The sequence below is a fragment of the Drosophila arizonae genome, chromosome 2 (assembly GCF_054131065.1).
Source record: "Drosophila arizonae isolate 15081-1271.41 chromosome 2, UAZ_ARI_1.0, whole genome shotgun sequence".
NCBI classification, from domain to species: domain Eukaryota; kingdom Metazoa; phylum Arthropoda; class Insecta; order Diptera; family Drosophilidae; genus Drosophila; species Drosophila arizonae.
In genome coordinates this window covers 3,691,431-3,704,047 of record NC_142922.1, presented here as the reverse complement: position 1 = coordinate 3,704,047, position 12,617 = coordinate 3,691,431, and the positions used below count along the sequence as shown (strand labels likewise).

At 39.1% G+C, this 12,617-nt stretch overlaps 1 protein-coding gene across 4 annotated transcripts in view; it reads left to right on the top strand.

Moving 5' to 3' along the window:
• RYa-R (RYamide receptor) overlaps positions 1-12,472 on the top strand; it is an 86,976-nt gene extending 74,504 nt beyond the window's left edge. The window contains exons 5-8 of one of the 4 annotated variants that reach the window (XR_016269619.1): positions 10,730-10,798; positions 10,947-11,225; positions 12,105-12,196; positions 12,256-12,472. Coding sequence is in view for 2 of the 4 variants with exons in the window: in XM_089466463.1 (XP_089322589.1) it covers positions 10,730-10,798; positions 10,947-11,251; positions 12,105-12,196; positions 12,256-12,413 (624 nt within the window). In the remaining 2 variants the exon portion in view is untranslated. Of the gene's footprint in view, positions 1-10,729; positions 10,799-10,946; positions 12,197-12,255 lie in introns of all 4 variants that reach the window. The other 3 variants (XM_018018251.2, XM_089466463.1, XR_016269612.1) reach the window with 3 other exon arrangements.
• The last annotated feature ends 145 nt before the right edge of the window (positions 12,473-12,617 follow it).

Sequence of the window (12,617 nt, the reverse complement as noted above, 5' to 3'; positions counted from 1 at the left end):
AAACTTCCTTATTCCCAACTGCCTCAAGTAAGTCTAAACTTGACTTGACATTTCAATTGGCAGGCAAAGCTTAGCCTGCAGTTCAAACTTGCATATCCGAGTCTTTGGTCCTATAGATAAACTTTAAAGTCTTTAATTTATCAATGCGCCGAGCCGGTCTTCAAGCACTGAGCTGATGCCAAATCGTCTTGAGACGCAGTCAAGGGTGTCTTGGCTTCGTCGTTTCTTTCAATGGACTTTCTAGATACTTTTGCTGACTGTGTTTTTTCTTAAAGCTTTTTCTTTATCATTTATCACGTTTCGTCTGGCTTGTTGTTTCACTTTTTAAACATTGCAATCGGCGTTTATTTTGCTTGTTTCTTTGTGTGTGATTTTTTTGTATATTACTATTTTTGTTATTTATCTTCGTTTTTTTTGTTGTTGTTAGTGTAATGTTTTTAATGCTTTAGATACACAGCGCTGTCCGCCGTCGATTCGCATTGTCATTGTCGCTCGAATTTCAGTTTCCTTCTGCAAGCTACACTTTGTCACTTTCACTTTTGCCTGTGTGGCTGGCTGGCGTTGTTGTTGTTGTTGCTGCTGTTGTTGTTACCTTTGGCATCAACAGTTGTTGTAGGTGGCCCCCAGGCCATGAGCTGCTGTTCCCAGTCACATTTACATGTATTTGAGGCTCTTACTCATGCCTTGCTTCCGGATCTCTCTTTGTCTCTCTCTCTCTCTCTATATATATATGTATACATTTATATCTTTGTCTCACTGTTTCTTTAGCTCTTTCTCTCCGCACAGTTGACGCCTCAAATGTTGACCTAAGCAATCAAGTTGTTATTGTTGTTATTTTAACTTAACGTCTAATCAATAGTCAAGCAGTCATACGCACAGCTCAATTCGTTTTCTTGTGGGCGGCCGGCGACTATGCGCTCCACATTTTTAATTACGCTTGCGACGCTCGTAAAGTGTGGCAAAAAAAGAGCACTTAAACTGATAGCAGCAGCCTCACTTTAATTCCAGCATTCCTGGCCTGGCCATAAAGTTGCAAGAGTGTTGCGCGAACCGCTAGCCAAAGAACAAGCCCAAATTTGTTGACGAGCGGGTGTAAACGTTAGCGTAATACTTGTTAAGCAAGAGCCTACATTTTTGAGTTGAATATAAAAAATAAGAATATTGTACTAATTTATCTATGTGTTTATATAAGAAATTAAAAAAAAAAAAAAAAAAAAAAAAAAAAAAAAAAAAACTTTCGCAGCTTTAGAGAGCTATCTTTCAAATTTTGTTTAAATATATCTAGACTCGCTAATGCTAGCCGATTTTTAACTTTTTCGCTTAGTAATCAAAGCTGCTCCTTCTCCTCTAGCAAAGGAATAGCTTTGATGTATATAGTAAAAGTAGAATACTCGACATTTTAAGAAGAATTTGGTCACTCTGAAACAAAAGAACAATATAATGATATAATTTTTGCAGAAAATTATTATACTACTCACAAAAGCCAACCTTGAATTTGTTTTTATTATAGAGCAAGCGAGAGCAAATAGAAGCAATCATTTTTGACAGGAGTTTGGTCACTCTAATATATGAGAGGAGTTGAATGAGCGCTTAGAGATCATCGTCGGCTTCAGCTTGAGCTTGTTCATGGACGCAATTTAGACTCAGCCAAACACGAAACAAATTTACATTTACAACTTTCTATCTACAAGAACCAATATGCCCCTCTCTCTCTTTGTATATAAAACAGTAAGAGGAAGGGCAAACTATTTTAGGGTCTTTTGCGCTCATGTGCTGGCGTTCAGCTAGATAGCCGCACGGACATTAATCAGATACGGGTGGCACTACTTTGTCTACTATGCATGTGTGGGCCACACCCACGCGTTAGCTATCTGCTTTGGCTATTCGGCAAGTTTCGACCGCAACGTTGTCGCAGTTGCAGCCCGTTTGCATGCGCTCCCCTGTGGTATTTGGCAATGGAGCAGCGTCTGTTGTTGCTGCAGGTGGCCAATATATGTGGGTGGGGATGTGGCTAGCGCTGTTCCTTTGGCAGGAGGGGCTGGCGGCAGCAAATTACTCAGGCGATTTTTCGACTTGTGGAAAATGCTTTTGGCACTTGAAAATGTTGTACATCGAGCTCTTCCTCTCTGCGTCCCAGGTGTATATACATATATACAGCTATAGTTAGACAGCACGTGCTTATAATTTATACGTTTCCCCCCGAGACCTTGCAGCTCCCACGCATTCATTTGGCCGTCTGCTGGCCAGTTGGCCATGCCTATGGCCTCGTTATGCAGTTGGCTGCTTGAGACCAGACAATTGAGTTTTTATATATATTTCAAGTGGCATTAAATGAATCGAAGAGGAGCTCATACTGCCCTGGGCTGTTCTCGGTGTAATCAATCAAGATTCGAAATAAAATAGCAGAAGCAATTTACAAATTTGAAAGGGAATACTTAAAATTCAATTTGTGGCCAGATAAAAGAGAAACATCAATGCGAAAAGGACAATTGGAAATGAATATGTCTCAGTGGTCGAAGATTAAATGCCCTGCCAGGCAAGGCAATTAAATTGAGTTGAAATGAAATCAATTACCAATCGGTCAACAATTTGCACTACAGTGAACACTCTTTAGCAGAGCCAATAACAAATGCGTGGTACCCCTAGGAAAGTTCAGAAGGAAAATTGTAGCGCAGCTTTTGCTCAAACAGAAACCCGAAACGTGCTTGATGGATGAAAAACTGTGGAACGCCCCACTTAAGTAAGGGACGTATTTAACTGGGGTATTCCTTGGGATTTACTCCTACTTTTGGGCCACAGCATCGTGCTGGATTTTGGGCTTTGGTTTGGGCCAATTTAATTGGCAGGCCAAGAGCCTGGCTCTCGTGGCTCTCGCGGCTCTCTTGGCCAGCTTCCCATCAGGTTTATGACACTTTCGGCGTTATAATTAATTGCACGCGTTTGCCTTGACGCCCCCTTTCGCGGTGCTGGACACGCCCAGCCCAGAAACCCGCAACGAGAGCCTTAATTATAATGTATGTGTGTCGTAAAAGTAAAAGTCGCGTCACGTCCGTCCACTGAAGACCCGCAAGGAGCGCAGACATTCGTCAAACTTCCCACTGCCACGCCCATCGAAAACAAAAAGAGAATTAAATATACGGCACACACTTGGCTTTAATTTTATTCGGTTTTATCGCCCAATATGGTTTACCGACACAATGCCGGCTTGGCTCCTTTGGTCCAACGATTTTCCCAAATACCACGGAAAATCCATTTCCACACGGATGGGTCCTTGCTGCTCCTTTTTCCTGGTGTGGCTTCATGATTATTTTTTATGGCTTTTGGATGTTTACGAGCGCTGGCCGCATTTTGTTATTTCTTAATATTTTCATTCGGTTTACCTGTGCGAATTTACAATTTAATTCGGCCCGCAAACTTTGGCCATAAATTGCCGCAGCGCAAATTAGTTGCTGATTAGTTTAAGGCATTGTTTAACGTTTGACTGCAATTCGTTTAGGCCACTTTATGGCAAGCCCTGTTAAGTGGATCAAAGCCAGCAAAGTTTTCACATTTTGTCGGCGCAACACTTTCGTAATTGTTTGGCAATTAACACAGCGCTCCATTACAATGCCCGGTGGGACGTGTCCACAGTTCAACAAGAAAGTTACAACGTTCAACGAGCAATGGGAAATGGTCAATGGTCAATGGTCAATGGACGATGGACGGTGGGCAATGGGCAATGGGCAACCCGGCAGCACGCGCTAATCGATAGCCCAATGTATTGATTAATGGCTTTCGATACCAATTTTGACAGTGATTAACTGTTTATTGCCACCATTTTTACTTCGCTTTACTCTATTTCCATAAACCAATTTGCGACTTGATGAAGCGTTTTCTCTCCATTTCTGGCATAGAAAGCTGCAAAGCTTCAAATAAGTATCTGCCTTTCTCTCTCTCTCTCTCTCTCTCTCTCTCTCTCTCTCTCTCTCTCTCTCTCTCTCTCTCTCTCAATCTATCTCTCGCTCTCTATCTATCTATCTGTATCTCTCTCACTCTCTGCCTCTCTCCATCGAATAACTAAATTGAATGAACTCCAGATTTTTGTGAATAAAATGCTAATCATCAGTAATTTACTTCGATTAACATAAAAAATAAAACTTGTAAATTGCTTATAACAATATTCTTCATAAAAAATGAAAAAAAAAAAATAAATAAATAAATAAATAAATAAAATATTTTTTTACAATTATTATGATTTTATTATTATTATATTAATTTTTAGCAACTAATGTTTATTATTATTATTTTTCTTCTTCTTTTTTTAACACAATTATTTGAATGTTTTTTATAAATATTTTTAGAATTTTATTTATTTGTTTTATTATTTTTTAAAATTGTTTTATGAGTTTATAATCATAAAAATATGTTATATGTTATGTTATATTTAAAAAATTTTAATAATTTATTATTATTTTTTTTTTCTTGTTTTTTTTTTTTTTTTTTTTTTTTTTTTAATTTAACTTGTATTTAGAAAGTTTTTCAATGACGCAATATATGCCGTCCATTTTGAAAAGCGTATTCAAACGTCGACTTCTCAGAAACTTTAGTAATTCTTCCCCACGTTAAATATAATTTAATAATAACTGTTTGTCTTGGGCCTGTGGGCCTTTAATAGCCTCCGTTCCCAAGTCGCAGACAGTAAATAAATAAAAAGTAAATCTTCAATAAATAATAGCCGTACAATAGCATTACAGCAGTTGCCCAAAAAAGTAAAATAAAATATAGACAACAAGTAAGAAAGCTCCAGTCGAGACTGCTCGACTAGGAGATACCCTGAACCCTCCAAGCTGATATTCTAATCATTCTGCACTTATTTTATGCACACATACATACACATGCTTCCACACGCACGCATAAGCCTGCGCTCTGCTAACTGCGCAGTAAGCAGCGACTGCGCTTGGGCTGCGCTGCTGTGTGGGCAATATTATGAGAATTTATTTGTTGAATAATTTCTTTTGTAGACATACGATCTTAATGAAACTTTCAGAGCGTAATCATATGGTAAATATGTATGTAAATTCCAAAGCCCAAGTCTCTAGTGCTTGAAATGCGTTTTTTACAAATTGGGGGAGAAGGGGGCGTGGTATCCAAAATCTGTAAATTACAGAATCTTTGTATCGATTAACTTTATACACAACGCAAATTTGAAGACTCCAGGTCTAAAAATGTTCAAATGAGGCTAAAAAAACAAAATCAATTTTTCGATTATTCTCGATAAAAAAGTTATCGGACGATTTATCGAAAAAATAAAGCAAACTCGTACTGCGTATGGTACTCACGAGTATGCATGCCAAATTTCAGCTCTCTAGCTCTTATAACTTCTGAGATCGACGCACTCATACGGACGGACGGACGGACAGACGGACAGGGCTATATCAACTCAGCTCGTCGCGCTGATCAAGAATATATATACTTTGTGGGGTCTGCCACGCCTCCTTCTGCCCGTTACATACTTTTTCACAAAACCATTATACCCTGATTTCCCATTTTCAATGGGTTCAGGGTATAAAAATTGCAATCAAGCATCTTAATGCGCTTAGCTCGCCTTTCCAGCCCAACCCGAAGTGTTTTGCCGGCCGTTGCGGAAGCTGAAGCCGCTTTTGGGCTCACGTCTCGCTGATTGGACAGTTTTGATGGCAACTCTGTTGGCCAACACAGAAATTAAACAACAACAACTACAGCAACAAAATAGTACAAAAATAGTAATAATGAAATCATTTGAAACTGTTTTGTTTTTCGGTCAATCAACAGACGAAAGTTTCGGCCTATTGCTTATGTTTCGTCATAGCATTTGACATTTATCCGTTGATTACCTCAGATTCCCAGCCCACATACATGAGTTATGTATCACACCCGTTGGCTGTGTACCGCCTTCAATTTGTATGATTTAACAGGCTTAGCGTAGAGCTTACAGTTGCTTAAGTTGGGCAGAGCAGCTAAACTTGCTGGCAGAAACTTTTTTCTAAGTGGAAGAATGTATAGCTCGATGCTTGTTCACGATGTGGAATTAGTACATTGGTTTTGTGCAAGGTCTGCCGAGATCTATTTGTGTGCCCATTCGTCTGTCTATAAGTCTGTCTATTAGTCCATTTACTTGTCCCTTTATCCATTTGTCTATTCGTCCGTGTGTCAGTTGTTCCATACGGCTATCCGTCCATCTCTCTATTCGTGCGTCTATCCTTCCGTCTGTCCAGCCGTCCGTAAGCATCTGCCCATGTCTCCGTCCGTCTGTATATATGCCTAATCGTGCGTCTCTCTCGTCCATCTATCCGCATGAGCGCAAACCATTTGGCCACTAGATAGATATTTAAAACCTGAAGCATATGGTGATAGCTACCGTCATGGCAAAATAGACCCAACACTTTACCGTTTTTCTTCTTTTCATTTGTTTTATAAGAAATATAATCAAATATAGACTAGTTTTAAACAAAATCCAATTTCAACTAATAGCCATATATATCCTCTGGCAAAAGTTGAAATGTCAGCAACATTTCAGTTTATACTGTTATGCAATGAAGGAGAAGGAGACATGGGTTCGATTAGGCTGTCATAGACTGAAGCAGATAGCAGAACCAGAATTGCCAGAAATGTCTTATCAAAATTCCATAATAATACAACTAACAATGAAGAAAAACTCTATAAAACCATTTAGAACTTAACTAAGTAAAAACCTCTCATCTCCTTTGGTAGAGTGCACACTTAGGGTCCCATAATCAAATTGCCAAACACTTAAATATCAATCAAGCTGGGCAGCCGTCAGTCACTCAACACATTAATTAAACAAAACAAAAAGCTGCATGGCCAGCCCGGCATGAGATGTCGAGTCTATTTACAGCTCTGCGACGTGCCAAGAAATTTAATTAGCAAAAAAATTTGGACAGCAAAGTTTTGGGTCTTCGCATCGCATCAAAATCAGTCTCAGATTTTCAGTTAACATTTGCCCAATTCTCAGTCATTTGTCAGTCTGACCTCTGGTCTCTCTCTCTATCTGTCTATCTCCCTCTCTCCCTCTAGTTCGAGTGTCAGTCTCGCGTATATCGGGCGCATTTTTAATGAATTACAGCATGCAGCAAATGAACTTATTTTTTATGTAAGCGCCAGACGCGGCATTTAGCTTTATGGCTGGACCCAATGGCCAACTTTGAGCATAAACGTAAACATAACCGTAACCGTAAACGTAAACCCAAAACGTAACCGGTTCACGTGACCGCGCTAAAAGTCAAAGTGTCAAATAGTTGATGCGATCTGCTGCTGCTGCTGTTGCTGTTGCAGCTGCTGACAATAAAGCGGCTGCCAAAAGTAAATCTGAAGCAAATTATCTTAATGTGTCAAAAAGCCAGCTAGACATTCCACAGAGCGTGTTAGCCAAGCCTTGCAGCAAATAACTAACCTGCCACCGGGCGTTGCATGATTATATTTTCATTAAGCACAATTTGCCACACTCAACTATTAAATTCGTCTCAGCTGTGAGCCCATTGCTAGGCCGTCACGAGCCCTACGGCTGCCAATTGCTATTGATAGGTATTTATACAATAGTTCAACCTCATTGTATTTACATGCTTGCCGCAGTTGCCCAGGCAACAGCAGTGGTTGTATCCATATGCGCATATGTGTGTGTGTGTCTGTACAATGTGGCGTATGATTCATGTTGGCATTGCGCACGCAACGGTAAATGCACCGCAAGGCACAGCCAAGGATTCGTTTATCACATGCGTGCAATAATAGTCAATGCGAACTCTATCAAAAGCTTAACAGCTAATTAAATATAAACCTATGAATTCCGTCATGAAATGTGATTCAGTCTTACGCAAAGAGTGAAAAAAAAAAAAACGATAATTAATTGGATTCCCCAATAATCCAGTAAAAGTACAGATACTTCACTTGAACAAAATCCGAATAAAACATGATCTGTCTAAGGGTAGATTACGTATCCCTAACTTACGATTTAATGGCCTTACGACTTCATAATGATGTATCTACTGATTCCTACAATCTTAGATCTCACTGAACAACAGAGCTCTAGAGACTAGATTCAAAACAGCTCTTGTCTCTCCAAATCTGCGCTCCAATGATTATTTCTTAGCTGAGCTCATACATATGTATATAAAGGCGATGGAAAATTCTTTATAACTATATAAATTCTTTATAAATATATTATGCTTGATAAGAGTTACTTTGAAACAATATAAATATTTATGAATTTTCAAAATATAAAAATATTCCGCTAAATTTATTGGATACATATAGATTACGACTTTTCCTCTCAAATAACTTATATAAGATATAATTTACTGTACCATATTCAAACATATATGTATGAAGCAAATGCTCTTAATAATATCCCTTCAGCTGGCTCTTACATAATCATCATATATAATACTCTTTGTTAGCCCGCTTAATGTGAACAGTGTAATAATCTGCTCAAATTACAAATGAACTCTTGACTCTGGCAACATTTGGCTTTAGAGTTTTTATTCATCTGTTAACGTGGCCCATATGTTGCTGCTGGTGCAAAAAAAAAAAAACAGTTAGCAAGTTACATATGTAAATATGGCCACAATATTCGCCGGAATTATGCGATAAACATTTAGTGCGCCATTCGGGCAGCATCTGAATTCAATTGAATCTCGCATATGAATCGATTATTGCCGTTTAGCTTGACACGCGCTTCGCCTGTGCTATTTCGGTGGCAGCCACATTCGGTTGCAACTGTTGCCAGCTGATTGGCAAATATGCTTTAACAGCCATGTCGTGCCAGGCCCGACACACACACACACACACGCGTGTAATGTGCCCCACATGATGAGCACATCATAAAACTGAACTGAACTGAACTGAACTGAGCTGAGCTGAAACGAGCTGTTATAGTCCGACGTGGCTTATTACATCATCTGCCATTTGGGCCGAAAGTTTGTGCACTTTGCAAAAATGGAAATTAGTTGAAGGCCAAAATTGGCTAAGAACACTTAAGTGTTCTATTAGCCAAAGCGAATTAGTGAGTAATAACGAGTTGACTGAGTGAGTGAAGGGACTTTGATACTTCAAACTTGATTGCAGCAAGCAGAGAGAAGGAAATGGCCAAATGACATGAAACACGAATTTACCTTACGCTGTCAAAGCTAAACAGAAGGTTTGATAAATTTAGATGTGTTTCACATAGGGGTCCAGTAGCTGTAAAGCTTTACCTGATGAAATTTGATAAACAAAATAACTTCAAATATTTTTTTAACTCATAGTTCAATAAATATGACAATCACAATCGTTTAAAGTTTTATTTTATATTTAAAAAATGTAATTTTTATTTTAGTTGTTAAACAAATAATAATTCAAAAATAAACATAAATAAATAAATAATAATATTAATACTTAAATTAATATCAACAAAATATAATGCAATTTTAGTAAAACGAAACTTGAATTAATAATAAAAATGCTTCTAATTTCAAAATGTTTTATATTCTTATATTAAACAAAAACATTGAAAGGCATAGAATCAAATTTAAAGCGACTAGAATGGCAGATCTATCATTACAAATATTTGAACTGCAATTTTTGAAAAAAATAATAATAGTAATAATAATAATTTTGATCAAAAAGAATAAATGAATACAGCTGCTACTAAAAATATATAAACTTTTAAATAAACTTCAAATGTAGCATTAATAATAAAACAAATGGAATATACTCTAGATAAGAAAGTTTTTGGCTTATTTAAGCAAGTTCAAGGACTTGCAGATCTGAAACTTTGCTTTGAGTTGACAGTCTTCGAGAAATTCAACAACTACTTTGCGTTGAAAAGAATTGAGAGAGCGAAAGCAAAGCACAGAAAAATCTAGGGCGCTTTGAGTTACGGGTTGTTAATCAAGCGCATCGAAGCTCGCATTGAAGCAGGGCAAAGGTCAGCTTCTAGCTGGCCAAAGAGTGGGCAGCCAGCCGTGCGAGGCTATTAACCCAAGTTCAGGGCGAATTCACGTTCACGGCGTAACTTGGGCGTGAACCGTTTAACCATTTAATGGCTCATCATTTTACGGAGTGGAGAGTATAAAGTCAACCAACTACCTAATGAAATATCGCATTAAAATTGCTTTTATTGGCCAAAAGCTACGCAGATACAGAGACACTTTAGCAGGCACTAGTGGTCCGTGCTTGATTTAGTGTTTATTTAACTTTTATTAAACCGAAATCAGCTGCGCTTCGTTCAACTTCTTTATGTGCTCATAATTAGAAAAGTCCATAGCTCCAGGCGAGCCACCCATTTGCCTCCTATTAAGTCAGACCGCACGCTGGTGCTGCTGCGGCCGGGGGCAACTCTTTAAGCCACGTGTGGTACGCAGTGGATTAAAGTTGTAGACGCTGCCGCTGATAAATTGGCCGCATGTCTGGCCTGTGCTTCCGTTGCGCATAAATCAGGTTAGGCGTTGACCCCGTTTTAATGGACAGACGCCATGCTGCCACACACGTGTAGCCGGCCGTACAGACATTGTGGCCACAATCTGAAGTTGCCTCGTAAATGGTGTGCAAAGACAAAGGGGCTGTGGCTGTGGCAGTGGGGCGGTGGGTGCATGAACTTTGAACCGCAGCTAATGTCAAAGCATCCTTTGGGGCAGCAGGAGCTTCGTTCATCCTCAACATAAAAAATACGGATTTTATTGCCGCTCACTCTAATTCCCTCTATGCTCTTCTCTTACAGATGATTAAAATGATGCTGACGGTTGTAATTGTATTCACAAGCTGCTGGCTGCCCTTCAACATACTACAGGTGGGTAACCTGTGGTGGTTGCTCTGACAGCAAATTAGCCGCAAGGCGAACAAATCTAAGTTAAATTGCCTGAATCTGAATCTCTCCCTCTCTCTCTCTCTCTCTCCCTCTCTCTTTCTCTCTCTCTTTCTCTCACTTACTTTTGCAGCTAATGCTTAACGACGAGGAATTTGCCAACTGGAAGCCATTGCCCTACGTCTGGTTCGCCTTCCACTGGCTGGCCATGTCGCACAGCTGCTACAATCCCATCATCTATTGCTATATGAACGCCCGCTTCCGCGGCGGCTTCCTACAGATCATGTACCGCGTGCCGGGACTGCGGCGCTGCTGCTGCCTGCACCGCTATCTGCGCAGTCGCGGCGAGCGCAGCTATGAAGCTACCGGTGAGATGACCTTCAAATACAATCGCCGAAATGGCGATGGTCTAGTAAGGAAACCTAAAATACGCATTAGGTGCCACCTCCCTTCTCTAATTCTCTACAACTCTAATTATTTCTGTACAAATCTATTTGTCTTGACGTTAATATGCCAGAGAGAAAAAATCAAACAATTTTATCTATAAATTAAACTTTGGCTAGCCGAAGTGGGTATATCCTTGTAGACAATGTTGAACTCTAGCTCAAGCTGGAAATATTTTATAAGAGCTCTAATCTGCTTTCGTTATAAAGAACAAATTTTCTTATCAAGAATTCAATAAGAAAGTCTTTATTTACACGAATTTGTTATCGAAGTTATCGAGATTTTGTTTCTGTATCTTTTATTAACATATACTGTTATAATCTTTGCCGAAGAATTTACAAACTTGTTATGCACGAGCTATCATATAATATTTATTTTTTTCAAAGTTTATTTATACTATTTTGCCTAAATGAAATATTTTTATTATAAATTACATAAATGTGAGTTAGCTCAATGGTTTATAAAGCACAATACAACACACACAATATGTTCATTAATTCTTATCAATTCTCTTCGCTCTCTATTTTTACTCTCTCCTATCACTACTCTATAATCAATTGCCCCATCTACAAGGCTATACGATAACAAGAACTCGGCATAGTTCGTTAGCTAGTTCCTGTTCTGAGTAGCTAGTTCCTTAACTTCTCCTTCTTCCCAGGCAAATCTTAACGCATGTTGCACACTCTCAGCGCACAGAACGATCCATCAATTGCATGCGTAGGCACAGAACTAATGAAATTTCATAGCAAATTAATTTGAAGTATTTTAACCAGACTTTCTTATAAATGTTTGCTAATTGCTGCTGTTGTTGTTGCTGTCTTTGTGTCTTCCACGCCACTTAACAAAGGAACGGAAGATGCATTCCACCTACATCGTGTGAACACCTGCACCACCTACATCAGCACAAGGCGAAAGCTGCGCACCAATTCTATGCAAATGGTGAGTGGACCTCTAACAAATATTATATATATATTTCATATTCATGTCACACTTTTTAGAGCCAATTTTCATGTGCGGAGACCACAGTGTTGCGGTAGCTCCCGATGTCGCAGAGATGCCCCAACCCCAGCTACAGCTCCAGCTCCAGCCGCGCCGACCCGCTGCTGCGTTTCACCTGAACGGCGCCAGCTACCCGTGCTCCTCCACTCAGTTCTGAGCTAAGTCGCAAAACCAAAGATGTGCTGAATCTCCTCTGTTAGATATCTAGTGCACACGTATAGAGAAACAAAAACCAAACGAAGCTAGTTGAGTGTCTACATACTTATATGGCTAAGTGTATTCCTGCATAGATGTTAACTCAATGTAAATGTATAAAAATTTATATTACAGATAATCATAAATAAATGTGCATAGAAATTCC